The 19,928-nt window shown below is 35.4% G+C and overlaps 1 protein-coding gene across 1 annotated transcript in view; it reads left to right on the forward strand.

Moving 5' to 3' along the window:
• Nucleotides 1–14,052, forward strand: part of LOC108485112 (myb family transcription factor EFM-like) — a 31,064-nt gene extending 17,012 nt beyond the window's left edge. Inside the window, exons 7-10 of the mRNA XM_053029383.1 lie at nt 12,050–12,309; nt 12,563–13,156; nt 13,270–13,346; nt 13,431–14,052. Coding sequence (XP_052885343.1) covers nt 12,050–12,309; nt 12,563–13,156; nt 13,270–13,346; nt 13,431–13,937 — 1,438 coding nt within the window. The 3' untranslated portion in view covers nt 13,938–14,052. The remainder of the gene's footprint in view (nt 1–12,049; nt 12,310–12,562; nt 13,157–13,269; nt 13,347–13,430) is intronic.
• The last annotated feature ends 5,876 nt before the right edge of the window (nt 14,053–19,928 follow it).

Here is a 19,928-nt window from a genome sequence, read left to right on the forward strand (position 1 = left end):
GACTCAACAGGTAGAGTCTTACTGGATGCTAAGGTTTCACATACATATGAATGAGTAGAGCCGGGGTCAATCAATGCAATCACACTCGTATCAAAGAGAGTAAAAGTACCAGTGATAACGTCAGGGGAGGATGCCTCCTCTCGTGCGCGGATGGCATATGCTCTAGCAGGAGCACGGGTCTCGGATCGAACAGCCGTATCAGAGGCTCCTCTCTGATTACCACCCCTACCTCCAAAAATTCTCGGGGGCCTACCTCTAGCCGTCGTTCCACTAGGTCTTACACCTTGCATCTTATTCTTCTCATCTAGCTCCGTGCAATCTCTAATGAAGTGGTCCTTCGAACCGCATCCATAACAGGCCCTATTAACAGACTTACCCCAACATTCACCTAGGTGTCATCTTCCACATTGGGGGCATTCAGGTCTCTTGGCGATTATTGCCCACACTAGCTCTGAAGTAGCTCGAGTCCGTCAATGGTGGGCTCGATGGAAATTCCATGATCGCCTCGACTTATTAGTGTCCTCCCGAACTTCTTTACCGCGAGAAGCGGAGCTTTACTTGCCGATCTTTTACGATAATCTCTTGCTTCAAATTCAGCCTTCTTCTTCTCCTTTCCAAGTTTTTCGCCTTGCGAGCTCGTTCGACTAGTGTTACGAACTCCTTTATCTCCAAAATACCCACTAGCGACTTTAAATCTTCATTCAATCCTTCTTCAAATCTTTTGCACATAGCAACCTCATCAGCCACACATTCCGAGCATACCGACTAAGTCTTACGAACTCATGTTCGTATTCAGATACGATCATACGGCCTTGCTTGAGTTCCAAGAATTCCTTACGCTTCTGATCGATGAACCGTTGACTAATGTATTTCTTTCGAAATTCTGATTGAAAGAAATCCCAAGTAACTCGTTCGTTTGGGACTATGGAAATTAAAGTCCTCCACCAATAGTAAGCTGAGTCTCGCAACAAGGATATAGCACACTTAAGACATTCATCGAGTGTGCATGACAGTTCATCTAACACTCGAATGGTGTTATCGAGCGAACTTCGGCCTTTTGGCATCATCGATAACTAGGGCCTTGAACTCCTCAGCCCGCGCTTCCTAATCAGGTCTCTGGTGGTTTACTCAGCCTCACGATGTCGATGCGGAGGCATTGCGGGCTCTTGGGGTGGAGTATTTGAATTCGGGAATGGTTGGACAGCCGGGTTGGTAACGGCATATTGCGCGACCCACTCATTCATCATGGTGAAGAAGGCTTGTTTCGCCCCTTCATTTTGATTATTAGCGGATGACCGAGGCTCAACAGCGGTGTCCCTTGCGCGGAGCAGCCGCTACACTTTCAACGTCATCCGCCAAGGGTCTCTCTACCCGGGTTCCATTGCTAATCAAAACAAAAATTTCAACCGTCGAAGTCATCACATTATTAAGCACTAACAATTTGGCATGTATAGCTAGACTCACACGCGCTATGGTAGTCCTAGAACCGACTAAACCATAGCTCGATACCAATTAAATGTAACACCCCAAACCCGTGACCGTCACGGATTTGACCACGAGGTGTTACCGGGCTTACTTTACTTATTCCTCTCTTGGAATTTTTTTTGTTTTCCTTTTTCATTCCAGGCAGGCTAGTTAACTGCATCACTGCCACCTTAAAAATTATATCTCGAGTTCCAGAACTCGAAAACAAAATCCGTAAATTTTCCCCGAATTTAGACTCATATATCCATCCATGGATTTATTTCTAGAATTTTAGGTCAGGCCAATTGGTACAGTTTATTAGTTAAAGTCTCCCCTGTTTCAGGATTCGACTACACTGACCTTTGTGCACTACGACTTGGATATCTTCCTGTACAGGGCTCCAACACTTATGCCGTTTATTTCTAGAGAAACTAGACTCACAAGGAAATCTGTACATATAGAGCATGACTTCTAATTCTATCTGGTTAATTTATATTGAATTTTCAAAGTCGGAGCAGGGGATCCAGAAACTGTTCTGGCCCTGTCTCACGAAATCTTGAATATCTCTCAAAATACAGCTCATATGGTCGTTTCGTTTCATCCATATGAAAATAGACCCATCAAGATTCGAGTACATAATTTTCTTAGCAATTAATTCCACTTCTACTATTTTTGGTGATTTTTCGATCTCATATCACTGCTGCTGCCCGCAACAGTTACTGCAGTAGACTATGCCAATTTCATGAATCTTTCCTTAGCCTTACTAATCATTCATCATACATGGCACAACTATGGCCGCCTTATCAAAATTAAGGTTTCTAAGACCCGTGGCTATAGGTTCTAGCATCCCACTCAAACGACCACATAGGCCATTTTCACATGGCTTAAAGTTTACAACCCAAAATTCAACAAAACAAAATAGCCCATACATGCCAAATGTTCTCCTAGGTTGACTAAGAAGACAATACCAAAATTGCTCGCCGGTGTGATGACTTTGTTGATGGCTTCGAGCACACAAAATAGACGAGTCCAAGAGACCTAAAATGGGTGACAAGAAAAAAAACACCGAGTGAGTTTATAACTCAGTAAGTCATAAGCATTCGACAACCATCCATTAATAAAATTATCACAACATGAAACAATAAACGAGGTTAGGTACTCCATCCATGTCGAAACTATACCATAATTCCTCGGACCTTTCGGTTCAATCTCATACCAAGTCATACATCCACATTTCATATTCTATTCAATAAGATATTTGAGGCATTTTTACACACCAACTCATTTTCACCACAATCATACAATTGCAATCATCACATAGATTTAAAGCTTACCAAGCTCATCCCCGAACATGAACATAGTGCCTATTCGCCATGAGCTCAAGGTACTTACCCAATCAGCTGTCCGTGATCAACTCGATAATATCGCACACTCAGTGCCAATAGTGATGCAAAAGCATGTAGTGAGTCCGCACACTTAGTGCTATATAATCAGCTCGCACACATAGTGCTATATAATCAAATTCGTACACTTAGTGCTGTACAAATTTTAAACCCAAGACACTTAGTGCCGATCTTGTCACCGTGTCCATTTATACCCGCACACTTAGTGCCAATCTTGTCACCGTGTCCATTTATACCCGCACACTTAGTGCCGAGACCAATACTTTATGCATTTTACTACCTTTATACATTCAACGATGGCATCATTCCATACACATACATTTCCATTTACATATCAATTCATTAAACACAATTGCATATATATTATGATCATTTAAATCAATACCAAATATATGCTTTATGACTTACCTTGTGTTGGGTAAAATAGTTTCAAGTCGGCTACTCGATGACCTTCGCCTTTCCCTTGCTTGATTCTCCTCCTTTAACTCCTTGAGCTTGATTAATAAATCAACTAGTTTAATCATCTTACTAAACATTTACAATTCAATTACACATGCATATGTATGTTTGTATATTCGCAACTATTCTTACTAATCACCCATTTGGTCGATTATACACATAACCGAATATGCACCAAAACTTGATTCAACATCACCTACATACTCACTTTAATGGCGAATATATACAACATCTTAGGTACTCATTCATGGGCCGATTATGCATGTTGATGTTGAGGCCAACTACATGGTTAATACCACTCATGAATGGCACACATTTTACTAGCTAATGCTTTACATATTGTAGCTCAATACACATCTATCATTTACTTCATAACCGAAACAACATCACAAGAAAATACATACTTTGAGATAATATATATATCATACCAATACATCATGTGCAAACATATATACACATATAGGTGCATGGCCGAATCTCAAGGGGTTCATACCCATCCACACACAAATTTTTTACCAATAAAGTAACAAGCATAAATCATGCTCATGAATGCACCATGGCCGAATACATCACAACCATACCCTTTCAACTTCGGTCATGGTTAAACAAAGAATTCAATGTCTTACTCAAGAATGCTAAAAGAAATTTCAAGAGTAGTCAATCCATCATTGCATGCATCATCAACAAGCTTCACATTTAGCATGCAATGGCTTTAACACAATAACAACCTTGGCCAAATACCATTTCCATGGCATAACAAGGACTTGAACCATGGGCTAAGATGAACATCAAGTTAGCAACTAAAACATGCATGAATCTCATGACACAACCTCAAACATACCTTAATCTTGATACAAGTATGACCAAATCTCCTTCTAGTTCTCTTCTAAACCATGCATGAAGCAAAAATCCTTCCTTCTTCCTTAGTATTTTCGGCCAAAAGGGAATGAACAAGGATGAACCAATTTTTTTCTTTGTTTTCTTTCTCTCATACACGGCAAAGGGGGGGGCATCCATGCTCATTTTTTTGTTCATTTCTTTAATGCTAGTTTTTATTTTATGACTTCCTACATACTCCACTAGCAAAACATGTTGGAAACATGTTTCCTTGCCCATAATCTTGTCATGGCCGGCCACTTATCCTTGTCAAATGGATTATTTGACATGCAACTCCATTTATTTTACTTCATTCTCTTATTAACCTCTTAAAATTAGCCACATCTATTTAAATCCTTTCACATGAGTCCTTTTTCTTTCAATTCACATTCAAATTAACTAAATCAAAGAATTGAAAATTCACACATGCATTTTCACATATATTTGACATGGAATAAGGTATTTAAATGTTTTTGTGCCCCGGTTTCGTGGTCCCGAAACCACTTCCCACCTAGGGTTAAATTAGGGATGTCACAATAACATTATTAGCAAATGTTGAACCGACTTGTGTGTTTGGAGGTGGGAAGACACTGATAAATTTATTAATGGTTGGGGCATAGAAATTTTTTATTCAAGGCAGTTGGAAACCCAAAGAAAGTGCTTAGTTGAGTGTTTGGAAATATTTGAGTATTCAACAGATTCAACAAATTATTTGGGTAATCTTGAAAGAAAGATTGTTGACTAGAGTTAAATGTTGCAATAGTGGATTAGCGGACAATGCTTCTTGTTACACCTGCAAGATTATCCATGAGTACATTTTGCAAGCTGCCAATTTGCTTGATAGTACAAATTGTTCCTAATGATTCCCAAAACATGTTTTTCTCTTTACCTTTAGGTCGTGCTGGGTTAGGTGGAAAATTGGAGGAATAGAAGGAGTGAATGAAAAATTGGAAACAAAATAGATAGGGGAGAAAAGTGAGAAGGAAGAAAATAGGAGAGATTATCATGTTCCATCTTAATGCATAAATAAACAAATAATTCCAAAATAGGATGATATGAGGAGAGAAAATAAGACAAGGATGCATGCTAGTTCAAAATATGCATTTTCAAAATTTTCATTTAAAACATAATTTTTCTTTCATTTTTTCAAAATTTCCTATAAAGCATACCTATGGAAAGAAAATATTATATAATCTATCATTCTATTATTTTATTCTTTGAATTTTTCATCTTAGGTACCACCCAACAAAAGACTCATTAATCCTGTTGATAAAGGAAGGGTGCGGAATAGGATCATAAGTTTGTCCAAGTTGTGAATTTTTTTTAGGGCTTTAAACGAAAGAAAGAGAACTCGAGGTTTGAGACAACTTGAAAGGTAAACAAATCCAAGTGAGATTTAAGAATTAAAAATGTATCAATTAAAACAAATAATTAACATAGAAAAACAAAAAGGAATCTAAATAAAAAAATTAGTAACAATTAACCAAGAACAAAATAGAATAACAAAAAAAAACGAAATAAGATAGATGTACAAGATGTCAAGTGGCGTGTAAAAGTCCTAAGGAGCCTTGAGAGCCAGATGAATTCACAACACCTTCAAACGACTCTAATTTTCCTTACAAAAAAGAAAATTTGTCAAGAAAAAGCTTGAAATGATCCCTACAATCTGAAAAGATTGTTAAAACTCTTCTCAAGGAAAACTCAAGAGAAATTCTTCAAGAGAAAAACTTAAAGAGAATTTTATTAATTCAAAAGAAAAAAGTTGTTAAATGAATTATGAATTGTGTAAAATGAAGAGGCCTCTATATAGTAGTTTTACATTCCAATAAACTCTAAAGTATACTGAAACTCTAATTAACCTAAGCAATAAGTAGTTTTAAACTAATCTGTAACACTCTAAAAGTTTAAAATTTGAATTGTTAGGATTTGACAAATGATTTGATTTGGTTCAGTGGTTATGTGTGTGTGCTTATGTGTGATAGTTTCTAGGTTCGAATCCTTTCATTTGAATTTTTTTGATTTTTTATTCAAAATTTAATTTGCTTTTGAGTAGAATGAGCCTTCTAGTTTAGTGGTAAGGCTTTATTCTGATTTATTATTTGTTTTTTATTTTAAATTTTAAATTTTCCAAAAAAAAATTGTTTTGTCTCACATTCCCTTCAACCTCCTTTCCTTTCTCTATTTCATGTTTTTTTCGCTTTTGGCTTTTTTTGTTGGTTTTTCCTTCTATCCTCATTTCCTTTCTATTTGGTTTCTTTCTTGGTTTTTCCACCTCTGCTCCTATTATCTTCTACTTTGTTGCCCTTTTTACCAATTAATTTGTGACGACTGTGCATGGTGAGGAACATGAAGTATCAGATCATCCAGCGAATTAAATTTTTGTTGGCTGCTATTTTTGCAAAGGTACTAGAATTTTCACAGTTGCGTTTGCATCAGAAAACATCCAAGTGTATGACTCGATCTCGTAAAAACAGCGAATGACAGAAATTCAAAATCCCTACTGTCAACATTACATAGTTGCGTGCTAGGTTGTGTGCCAGACCATCTGGGCTATTTGGCTCGTGTAGGCCATACAATTGTGTTTGAGGCCGTGTGGACCACACTAGTTAGGCCAGTTTGGTCGTGTGGGCCACAAAGGCGTATGGGGGTTTTTTTTTTGAAAATTTTGCTTAATTTTGTATTGTTGTGTGATTCGTATTTAGCTACTCCGTAAGGTCCATACTAAAAAAAAAAAACTCGAAAACATGACATTTGATAGTATATTACTATAAATAAAATGGACTTGGTATGTGAATTGTACATGTATGATCTGTGTTCTCATAATTCTGAAAGCCTGCCTACATTTGAAAAGCATGCATGACATCTGTATATAGAACATCTATTTGTATGTACATGTACATTGGGTTGGTATATGATATGATGGAGGAAATGTTGGTAGTCTAATTATCTGCCTTATCTCGTGGTTTAAAACCACATATATTTATTCTGGTGGCTCAGCCATGTATATATGTATCTGGCGAGTTACTGCATATTATTATCTAGTAGCTTTCTGCTCAACTTTTGAAAAGTGACATAAGCTCACTTATTGGTGTGTAGGGTTGGATGGTTACTTGATACCCTATATGGTGTGCAGGGATGGATGGAGATGGTGTGTACTGGATTGGGGTGGATCTGTTTGTACCTCTGTTTATGAAATGCATCTAAATTCTGTATCTGAGCATATATCTGGAATACCATCTGTTAAATCATTGGTATGTGATTTGTTGATTAAGATATGTTACACACTGAGCTCGTAAGCTCACTTTTTGTTTGTTATCCTCTTAGGTAATCAACAAACCTAGGATGGATCGGTGTGGTAGGAGCTCAGTTTAAATTGTTGATTCTTACTTTTTGATTAAGTTTAAGCATTGATTTCAATTGGACTATTTTTGAGCTTTTGGGGACTGATTTATGTTTTGGATTTTATCGTTTTGAACTACCTTAACATTTTAAATTATTTTAATTCGAACAACATGTTGAATTTCAAAACTAAATTTCAAAATTTCAAAATTATGTTTAATTGAGGATTTTCCCTGCAAAATTAAGTAATCTTATAAGTGTTTTCTTCTAAAATTTAAATGAATTAACCAAGCATGAAATTTTTCTTCCTTAAAACTAGAAATACCATTATCAAGTATCAGTTTTCCAAAATTTTTCAAATTGTAAGATTCTGGTATCAAAACAAAGGTATATAATTCCTTAGGATTTGACCATAACGTCTAGGCCAGGTATGGGATGTTACATAATCTTTCTTGTTGAATAAAACTCCTAAACAATTTAAAATACTGAAAAGAATCCAAAATTTGGAATAAATAAATAATTGAATAATAAGACCTAATAAATAAAATATTGGGCTTATATATAAGAAAATTAAGCCTAAAAATTGGACTCAATATGATTTAAACTCGAATTAAAAGCCTGAAACTCTTAATTTTCGTGATAATCTCATCCAGAAATTCTACTCATGTAGTCTTCACTAAAACGGTCATAACTTAACCTCCTGCACTTGAAATCGAGTGATTGAAAGTGTATTTAGAAGATAAGAGATAAATATTCAAACGCTTTGAGACATCTAAACTTAAAAATGTCTGGATCCCAGCCAAAAATTTGTCACAAGTCGGTTGATTTTCCAAACTTGAAAATTTGCATCTTCAGTGATTGAAAAGTTTCGTCTTTGAATCTTGTCTTTGATTGAATAAGAAAGAATATTTATCATAGGTGGGTTAAATGAGTTCCTCTCAAAGGATAAAAAAAATTCCTGAAAGAAAAAAATAAGTCCACTAGACAAATTCAAGTTAAGGTTAGTGAAAACATAATCATTTCTCACTCTTGCATAAGTATTTTATTGCTTTTCATATTCTTTTCCCACTTGAGAACTCTCTAAATTTACCCCGTATGTATTTTCACTCACCAAAAGTGCACCATTAAGTAGACTTTTATCACTCAATGTCTCTTTTCTCTTTGTCTTTTCACATGGTTTTTCCTCTCTTCCCATATCTTCCTCACAAGTATTATGAATATTCAATTCAATACAATACATCTCAGTAGGAGAACATGATGTTTCTATCTCATCTAACTCCATAGATTCGAGAAAAACATTCTCTCTATCATCTTTTTCGGTTTATAAAGTTTGCCATCACAAATATCTTTTCCACTAAAGTAAGAGTCAACAAAAGACACAAAGTCTTACTTACTTTCTTCTCTAGTTGGTTATTGAATTGAACATCGAAAACCCTTATGATCTGTTGAACTACACCAATAACATTTCACAATAGGTGAAAGACCAATCGTAGTCCTCTTTTCGTGTGGTTATCTCCTCTTGAATTGACATACTAATTTATATCGATCTTTCCTATCACAATAAGCCTTTGGATCATTCTTTCCACGAAATTACGAAATAAAGAATTTTGGTTTAGCCAAAGAAGGCAATCCATGGTCATTATTTACCAAAGTCTCATTATTAGCATGAGGCAAACGTCTAGTATTATTTTCACGAGCACGAGGATATTCAACCTCAACACCATCATCATTGCCCCATTTATGAGTCAAACACTCAATTTGGGTACTTAAACAAGCCAAATTTTTACTAATTGTGTCTAGAATAGTGTCCTGTTGTTGATCTTAAGGATTTTGAACATCTTGATCCATTTGCAACTTTTTGATCATAGTATTGAATTTTTTCATTGCAAAACCAGCAAGGCTTTTCATGGTAACTAGTGGCTTTTCACTACTATTATCACTCCCTTTGCTATTACGAAGATCACGAGTCATTGTGAAAGCTCGAAAAGAACACAACACTTAAGAAGAAAAATTTTAGCAAAACTCATCGTTACGCACTTAGAAATAAAAAAAAAATTCTCAATGAGGTTAGAATTAATCTTGTGATACTTTTAAAAAGTGTTTACATCAACCAATCAAAATGTGTAAGAGTCTAGCTAGTAAAGAAAACCTAATGGCATTAGAAGTCCAAAATTAGCTAGACACCAAGAATTGTGTTGTATGGAGAAAGGAATGTGTAACGTGCTTTAACCTACTAACAAAAGAAACAATAAGGTATTAAAATGCGTAAAAGAACAATCAAAAGAAAAAACAAATGAAAACCAAAGGCTAAAAGTCAATGAAAATAACTGAAAACTTGAAAATTTTGGAGCAACTTGAAAAAATTTGTTTGAGGTGTTAGTGATTTCCAAAATTACAAAATTTAAATTGGAACCTCCTCAAATAATGTAGATCTGATTTAGAAAGTTTTGGCAAAAAATTTAGCCAACAAAATTTTCTTTACTTTTCATATTTTTTCTATTTTTTTCTCTTTTTCAATCACCTTCTTTTTTGTGACAAATATTTTTAAAATTTTAAGAGAGTGCCAAAAAATAGTATGTAAAATTTCATATTGTTTGGAAAATGTGTACCCACAAAAGAATATTTTTTTCTAAAAAATTTCTAAACAAAAACTATTTTTTGAGGCTAATTTGCTAGAAACCAATTTATAAAAATACAAAGAACACCCAAAACGCCCAAGAAATTGACACCAGGTGATAAGGACACAAGCACAACAAGATTGCAAGTTTGTCCAAGTCGACAGATTTGGCCTAGGGCTTTAGATGAATGAAGGAGAACTTGGCATTTGATACAACCTAAAAGGCAAACAAATCCAAGTGAGATTTAAGAATTAAAAATTTATCAAATAAAATAAATAATTAAGATAGAAAAACAAGAAGGAATCCAAATCAAAGATTAGAAACAATTAAACAAGAACAAAATAGAATAACAAAAAACCGAAACAAGATAGATGGAAAAGATGGAAAGTGGTGTGTAGAAGTCCTAAGGAGCCTTAAAAACTAGATGAATCCACAACCCCTTCAAATGACTCTAATTTCCCCTCGAAGAAAGAAAACTTGGAAATAAAAAGCTTGAAGATGATCCCCATAATCTAAAAATATTGTTAAAACTTTTCTAAAAGAAAACTCAAGAAAAATTCTTGAAAAGAAAAACTTAAGGTGAATTTGATTAACTCAAAAGAGAATAGTTGTTGAATGAATTATGAATTGTGTATAATGAAGAGGCCTTTATATAGGCTAGCTAAGTAAATCCAAATAAAAATATCAAGTATACTGAAACTCTAATTAACCTAAATAATAAGTAGTTTCAAACTAAATTTTTATTGACATAAAACTTCTATATAATTTAAAATACTTTAAAAAATATAGAGTTAAAATAAATAAATAATGAAATAATAAGATCTAATAAATACAATATTGGGTCCGTATGTAATAAAAATTAAGCCTAAAAATCAGACTCAATATGATTTAAACTCGAATCAAAAATCTGAAACTCATAATTTTCATAATAATCCCGTCTAAAAATTCTGCTCGTGTAGTCTTTACTAAAACGGTCATAACTTGAGCTCCCAAACTTGAAATCGACTCACCCAAAGTGCGTTTCAAAGTTAAAAGACAGATCTTCAAATTCTATGGAACATCTCAACCTAGAAATTTCTGAATCCCATCCAAAATGTCGCAAGTCAATTGATTTTCTGAATTTGAAAATTGATTACTTCAATGATTAGAATTTGATAGATTTCACCCATCACCAACATATACTAATTTAGAAATAACATGAACATCAACCTATTAAAATTGGATTTTTCTTGGATAGAGGATTGTAATTTAATAATCTAAGAAAGGATTCTAAATATTAGAATTTAAATATATATTAATTGAGTTAAATTAAAAAAAGGAAATTGATAATTAAAAAATCCACCACTAAAGTAAAAAAAATTCTTTTGAAAGTAGCCGAAGAATCAAATGTTAATAGCATCCAAGTTCCCAACATTCAAAAGTAACAAAGAAATGGGAAAAAAAAAAGAAAAAAAAAAGAGTAAAAATAGTAATAAGAGGAATCATCTTTTTATAAAACAAAGAAATATTAATAGCACATGACCAGTGCTATTGTAAGACCTTGATTCCATTCTCTCTATGTTTCTTTTCTTAAAGCTTTTTCAGCCATTGTTCTTTGCAAGAATTTACTATCCCCTCTCACTTTATGCGCTTAATGAGCTTTATCTTTTCTTTAATCTCTCACACACTAAAACCCTTACTTTATTGATTCCCCTTATTGAAGTCACCTTTAAAAGAGATGATCCAGTCTTCAAATCCTTCTTGTATTCACAACACAACCTTTCCCTATCTTTCTTTGTCTCCTTCTCTCTTTCAACCCCATCTCTCGTTTTTTTGTTTGTTGCTACTATAGCATCTCCAATATTGTTCCAAAAAAAAACTTTTTCTGAGAACAACAGATATATTATAAAGTTTCTTGCTATATTTTCTTACACCCAGCTTTTTTAAAAAAAGAAAAGAAAAGAAAATAATTGCATCATCACCTTATGAACTAACCCTTGATTGCAAACCACTCACTAGTTATTCTATGACATTGAAATCTTTTGGAGATCAACAAATGAATGGTCAAACACAGAAGCTTGAACATGTCCTTTCTCGTCTCGAAGAAGAACGCCTTAAGATCGATGCTTTCAAGCGTAAGCTTACCCTTTGCATGCAACTTCTTGCCAATGGTACGTTGTATCATCATTTTTTTTTATGGGATATGTCTCTGTGTTCATCTTTGATAAATATATAAAGGTTTTGTATAAATAATACACATGCCATGATTAGTTTTACCTTTGATTCTATTGTTTTTATAATAGAATCATCACCAACTTAAGATCCAAATCACAAAAAAGAAATTATATATATAATTTTCAAGCTACTAGGTGGATATTTGTGTTCTTTTTGAAGCATTTATGTATAAACTTTATTTTTCTTCAGTTATGAAGGCTTCAAGACAACAACTACATGCATACCGAGCAAATCAAGGATCAAAAGCAATTTTTGAAGAATTTATACCCCTCAATAACTCACACTCTGAGAACACTAAGAGATTAGAAAACATGTCTGAGAAAGCTAACTTGATGATAACTGAACAACTATGGAGACAAACAGGAACCGAAATGAAATCACGATCTTCAATTGCATCTCCGGCAAAAGCTGATATCGATTTCAATGTTGGTCCCAAGTTAGATTTAGATACCAAGGTGAGAAATGGAGGAGCTTTCCTTCCGTTATCCAAAGACCGAAACTCATCATCATCTTGCGCTGGTCCGACTTTACAACCCCTCCCTGATTTAAAACTTGCCTCTATCAGTAAAGATATGGAAGAAAATAAATGCTCAAAGGCTGAAAATGATAACTTAGGCAAAGTAGGTAACGGCGGCGTTCTAATTGAGCAAGGCAAAGGGAGCAGTAACACAATTGATGGGCAAACAACAACTAGTCAACCTGATAGGAAGTCTAGGCGTTGTTGGTCACCTGATTTGCATGAGAGATTTGTCAATGCTCTCCAGATGCTTGGTGTTCATCAAGGTAAATACAAATCACACCTTTATGATTGGCTTGTATAATTAGATTTGATTTGTCAAGATATCATTATTGAAATGATTGCTTATGACATGATAATATTTTAATGATGATGATAGTTGCCACACCGAAACAAATAAGGGAGTTGATGAAGGTTGAAGGTTTGACCAATGATGAAGTGAAAAGCCATCTGCAGGTACTTAACTTTTGTACGATACCTGGGACAGTTCAAGACAGAACTGCACAGTGTAACAATTTTTCCTTTCATCCTTTTTAACAGAAATATAGGCTCCATACAAGAAGGCCAAATCTAAGTCCACAACCAGCTGGACCCCCAACGTCCCAGCTTGTAGTCCTAGGTGGTATATGGGTTCCATCAGAATATGCAACTGCTGTAGCAAACACCAACAGCGCGGCTCTCACCCTGTATGGTGCTCATCACCCTCCACTGGCTCTCCATTTACCACCTCACTTCTGTGCATCACCGGTACCCCAAGAATTCTACACTGCGACAACTATTGCAACGCCGGCTCTTTCACAGCAGCTGCTCCACCACCAACTCCATTACAAAGCCAATTCACAAGCCCATAGCTCACCGGAATCTGACGTCAAGAGGACCGGAAACCACTCCGAAAGCATTGAAGATAACAAGTCTGAGAGCAGCAGCCGGAAAGGTGAGAGCGGTGACAACGGTAGCGATAGAGATCAGAGGAAAGGTTTAGGTGCATTGACATTGGGAGAAGAAGGTGAAGAAAGCAATGGATGTGATATCACTCTCAAATTTTGAGAGTTTTTACGTTTAGTGCTTAGAGATACTCCGTGTATTTTTCTACATAATCATATGATATTATTTTCAAAAAGGAAAAATTAATCTAAATTTTTTTATGTTAAATATGAAGAAAGGTTTATAAGTGTTGAAATCTGAGGTAGAAATCAATAAAGCTCAACTAAGTATTAGAAAACAGAATTGAAGAATTGAAAATTTCTGTATTATTTCTCTTAAGGTTGATCAGTACACTTGAGGTATTTATAGATGAGCTACTATCTAGTAATTGCTGTTAACAAAATAACAGATTGAATTTAACAGATTAACAAACTAACAACTTAGGCTAACAGTCTCTATTATTCTATTCTTAACATTCACCCATCTTCCCGACGGGTAATACTCGAAGAAGACTATGAAACCGAGCAAAGGATGGAGTAGAGAGAGGTTTGGTAAGAATGTCAGCAACTTGGTCACATGCAGGAACTTCACCAACAATGATGGAGCCATTCGCCACTTTCTCACGGACAAAGAACAAATCAAGTTCGACATTCTTGAACTTTGAATGTAAGACAGGGTTGGCTGCTACAGCAACGACGCTAGAATTGTCACACCAAATAGCAGGTGGATCATCAGGTTGAAGTTGTAACTCTTGCAGTAATGAGACCAACCAGGCAACATCACTAGTTACGGCAACAAGGCTCCGATTTTCAGCTTCGCTGTAGATCTCGAGACGACTTGTTGTTTCTTGGAACACTAGGAGATAGGTGTATGCCTAAAATACACACAGTAACCTATTGTAGAACGGCGATCATCAAAATCAAGCCCCCAGTTAACATCGCCATACCCAACTAACAAAAGATGATCGGACAGTCAAAAAACAATTCCATAATCAAGAGTACCATATAAATATCGCAAAATCCATTTTAAGGTAAATAAATGAACAATAGTGGGCGTATGCATGAACTGACATATGCAATTTACAGTATAGGTAATATCAGGTCGAGTCATAACCACATACTGTAGTGCACCAACCAAGCTTCTTTACTCAGCAGGATCGGGAAGAGGTTCCCCATCATCCTTAGATAGGGAATATGAGCTAATCATCAGAGTATGGACACTCTTTGCATGAGTTAGAGAACTTCTGTCGACGAGATCACGAATATATTTTCGTTGGCACAAATGAAGACACCCTGTAGCAGAACGAACAACCTCGACCCCAAGAAAATAGTGAAGATCACCCGTATCTTTAAGGGAGAACTCATTTAACTATTGAAAAAAACTGTCTATATAGGTAGAATCACTCCCAGTAATAATAATATCTTTAACATACACAAGAACATACAGAGTGAGGGACGACGTAACATTAACGAACAAGGATGCATCAGATTTGGACAAAAGAAACCTAGAAGATAGAAGAAAAGACTTCAACTTGTCAAACCAAGCACACGGAGCTTGCCGTAGCCCATATAAAGCCTTCTTCAACCAACATACCAAAGGTTTACCATTAGAGTCATACTGAAAAAAACTAGGTGGTTGTTGCATAAACACTTCATTAGTAAAATTGCCATTCAAAAAGGCATTATTTACATACACCTGACGGAGCTGCCACCTTTTGGTAATAGCAATAGATAAAATGATTGGAACAGTAGCAGGTTTTATTACCGAACTAAATGTTTCTTTGAAATCGTACCCATGTATCTGAGAACGTCCTTTTGCTACCAATCGAGCTTTCTGATGGGTGATTGTGCCATCAGGATTTTTTTTACCTTAAAAAGCCATTTACAACCGATCACTTTATGATGACTAGGAACTGGCAGAAGGTCCCAAGTAGAGTTACTCATGAGGGCATCAGACCCAGCTTGAGTAGCATTTTGCCATTCAGTAGTAAAAAAGGCTTCCTCAATCGTGTGAGGTTCAACAACTTCAATAGTCATAGCCTTGGGCTTAAAGATACCAGTCTTCGACCGTGTAGCCATTGGATGAATATTTGGTGGGAAGTGGTACTTCCAGATGGAATCGAAAAGGAACTGTCATTAGGATCAGCGTTAGGTAAACAAGGAATAGGACAAAGCTCAGGTGTTGATCCTATAACATCCCGAGAGTTGACAGAAGTGGAGGGACAAAATCCAGAAGAAGATGACATCAAAGGAGTTTGGGTAGAGGAAAACTCCAAGGGCCGAGAACAAGCAGGTTTGACAAGGGGAACGTATGTTGAAGAGAGAAAGTGACCAGAAGATGAAGATCTGTCCGTAGTGGTTAAAAGAAACAAAAACTGATTTTCATCAAACACAACATGGCGAGAGATAATGATTTTACCATCTGGTGTGAGACACTGGTATCCTTTATGTTGGGAACTATACCCCAAAAATGTGTAAGGCTGAGATCGAAAATCCAAATTGTGACGAAAAAATGGACGTAGACATGGAAAACAACAGCTCCCAAAGATGCGTAAATGATCACAGGTAGGATCATGACCATACAATACCTTGAACGAAGATTGCCCTTGAAGAACCAAGGTAAGGAGTCTATTGATAAGATGGGCGGCACAATAAAACGCATACCCCCAATAATCCATAGGAAGATTCACTTGATCCAAAAGTGTGATACCCATGTTGACAATATGTTGGTGTTTACGCTCAGCCACTCCATTCTGTTCTGACGTATGTGGACATGTCAAGCGATGAATTATCCCTTGAGTTGCCAGTACAGACGTGAATTTGCGAAAATCTCATCCCCAATCACTCTGAAATTGTTTAATGGTTTTCCCAAACTGATTTTTAACTAATTTTTGAAATTGAACAAAGTAATCGATCGCCTAAGACTTTTGACGAATAAGATATATCCAGGTAAAGCGAGTGCACATTTCAATAAACGAAACATAATACCAGTTGCGGCCAGAAAAAATAAACGCAGGACCCCATAGAGCGGAGACCACCAAGGTAAAAGGTTCATTATATTCAGTATTAAAAAGTGAAAAAGGAAGTTTATGCGACTTCCCTTTTTGACATGTAGTATAGACAGTATCAAGACATTCTTTATTGAAAGCAATACCACACTTATTTAAAACATCCTTAACAAAAGCAACAGATGGATAACCAAGATGCTTGTGCCAGAAAGTGAAAGTGTCACAACTGTCGCTCTGAGTCGGAAGCCCAACATCATTAGTAGAGGGATCTATAATATATGAAGCAATCACAGAGGGCGGAGAGAAGTGATAGATCCCATCACGAATATGGCCTTTCAGTAATATTTCCTTAGTCTTGATGTCTTTGATAACACAAAAGGTTGGGTGAAATAAAAAAAAATCATTGTTAGTGGCAAACTAAAACACAGACATGAGAATTTTCTGTATGGTTGGTACGCACAACATATTAAATAGCCAGAGCAATTTATGCAGAGTAGATAACACTGAGTTCCCAACAGAGAAAATCTTAGTCGGAGTACCATCACCCATTAAAAGAGAAAAGTTGCCTGAATAATGTGTAGAACCATTCAGTGTAGATGTATCGTGATGTGCGTGACAAGTTTTATATTTATGATTGATCGTACTTGAAAACTAACTATTATCACGATAAAGGCAAGCGCACCTATCGAACAGTAGTACAGCTTATAGCAAGACTGGAATGTCGAACCCACAGGAACTAAAAGTACTAATATTAACCTTTTTATTATCTAGCCTAAGAATTTAAGGGTGTTTTTAAAGTAAACTAATTCACTAAACTAAGAATGCACATGAAATAAATTAGGGAAATACTTTTAGGAAAACTAATTGATTTAGATGATACCCAAAAAAAAATCTACCTAGACTTCACTTGTTATTTGACTCTAAACTAGACGATTTATTCACTTGACTCGATCTGTAGAAATACCTAATTTATATTATTATCTCTCTCGAGACAAACAACGTCTAATCCTAGGTTGATTAATTGAAATCTCTTTCTAATTAAAACCCCTAGTGTTGCATTAACTCGATCTATTGATTCCCTTATTAGGTTTGACCCTAATTCGACAGATTTATGTCGACCTATGTCTAGGCATGCAATCAACTCTGCTTAATTATGCTATATCTACTCTTAGACAGGGATTTTTGCTCCTCTGAGTAAGCACATCAATACTTGAATCAATATCCTAGAATATTAAAGCAAGAATTAAGAACACATAATTAAGAACAAATTAAGTATTTATCATATAATTCAGAAAATAGCAACAAGATCCGTCTTAGGTTTCATCCCCCTTAGGTATTTAGGGGATTTAGTTCATATGTGTAAAAGACAACATCTCAGAAGAATAATAATAACAAAACTTCAAGAAGCCCAAAATCCCTGAAGGAAATTGAAGGGAGATCTTCAGTCTTGAAGGAGAATCCGGCTTCTGAGATGGATCAATCGGCTTTCTTCGAGTAATTCTTTACCTCCTACTCTGTGTGTTCTTTTTAGGTGCCTCCTCGGGAGTTTATATAGACTTTAGAATGTTTCCAAACCCTCAAAAGTGGCCTTTTTTGAGTAGAACTAGACTTGGGCTCGATAGGGACACGGCTGCATGACACACCCGTGTGGGGTGGCTTAGGCCGTGCTAGAGTCTGCTAAATAGACATGGGCGTGTGGTCTATCCATGTGAAGAAGTCCAGGCCGTGTTGATTTCCCACATTGACCCATTTTCTCCGTTTTTGGCCCATTTCTCACTCTTTTTCCTCTCCTATGCTCACCTAAGTATAAAACATGAAATTAAAGGATTAGGAGCATCAAATTCCACAAATCTAATGATGATTCATCCAAAAATATGCTTAAGCATGGGATAAAATATGTATAAATTACGACTTATCAAATATCCCGACACTTAAGCGTTTGCTTGTCCTCAAGCAAAGTCCTTAATTCACAATTGAGAATTCATTTCTCTCAACTTATAATTCCTACCAATAATATCTCAAAATAATCCATAAGTAATCATACGTTGAGAATTCAACTAGAAGAACATCAAAGTTTCAAACATTCCAAGTTGAGCATTTTATCACAAAAACATAGGTGTCTCCCCTCATCTAAGTACTCATCTTTGATTTAAAATATCACAGAATTCAACATCCTCACTAAAGATTCACTCAAATCACTCGAGGTGTTTAAGGACAATAAATTTAGCACTCATCAGTCAATATGAAAAGTTATTACCATAGGCTTGCGTGAAAATCAAATCTCCACTACTATATATTGAGATGTTACATCAATCAAAAGGTATTTAGAGGGTTGTAACGTGGCTTTGGTTAGGGGGTATGGTCACAAGCTGAAAAAGAAGGTTAGAATCGAGATTGAATTGAAAAATTACCTAACTAGAAAAATACTAAAACTGAAAAATTACATTCCTAGTTAGATGATCCTATAATTGAGCTTTTCTTCATGGATAACATCATTTTAATCCAAGCATTACATAATTCCGTAATATACTAGACAACAAATCTCAATTGTAGCAACTTTTTTTTAAGAACAAATCAAGTAACATAGAACTTTACTGACTATCCAAAATAAAACATAGCTAAGTAATTTATTCAAATCAAATCTCGAAAAAAATAGGGATCAAATTACTTGAGAGGATTTCAAAAATAATGGGTTATGGGTTAATATTGAGGGTAAATCAGTGAATGGCTTGTTAGGCTCAAGGGGGTTCACTAGGGATTACTTATGAAGGTAGGCTTTAATGGATTGAGTGGGTTAAACCTAAGTGCTTTTATCATTTCGACATATCAAATCAAATGGTGTGGTCTTGACATGCATAATCGAAGCAAGTTTTAGAATAATAAATTAATATTGATGCACTCATAGCAACAATAAAAGTGAGCATGAAAGAAATAAAATATGCTCTAAAAACTCAAGATCTCACAAAAATTATGGCTTTTTGATGTTAATCCTGTAAATTTCAATTTTAAGATAATACCTAAACTTGGGGAAATAACCTAAAAAATTTTAGTTCTCAAAAATCAACTTATCATTCTTGATTCTCTAATTCCTTAAAATTTAAAAAATC

This window comes from Gossypium arboreum, chromosome 6 (assembly GCF_025698485.1).
Source record: "Gossypium arboreum isolate Shixiya-1 chromosome 6, ASM2569848v2, whole genome shotgun sequence".
Lineage (NCBI taxonomy): Eukaryota > Viridiplantae > Streptophyta > Magnoliopsida > Malvales > Malvaceae > Gossypium > Gossypium arboreum.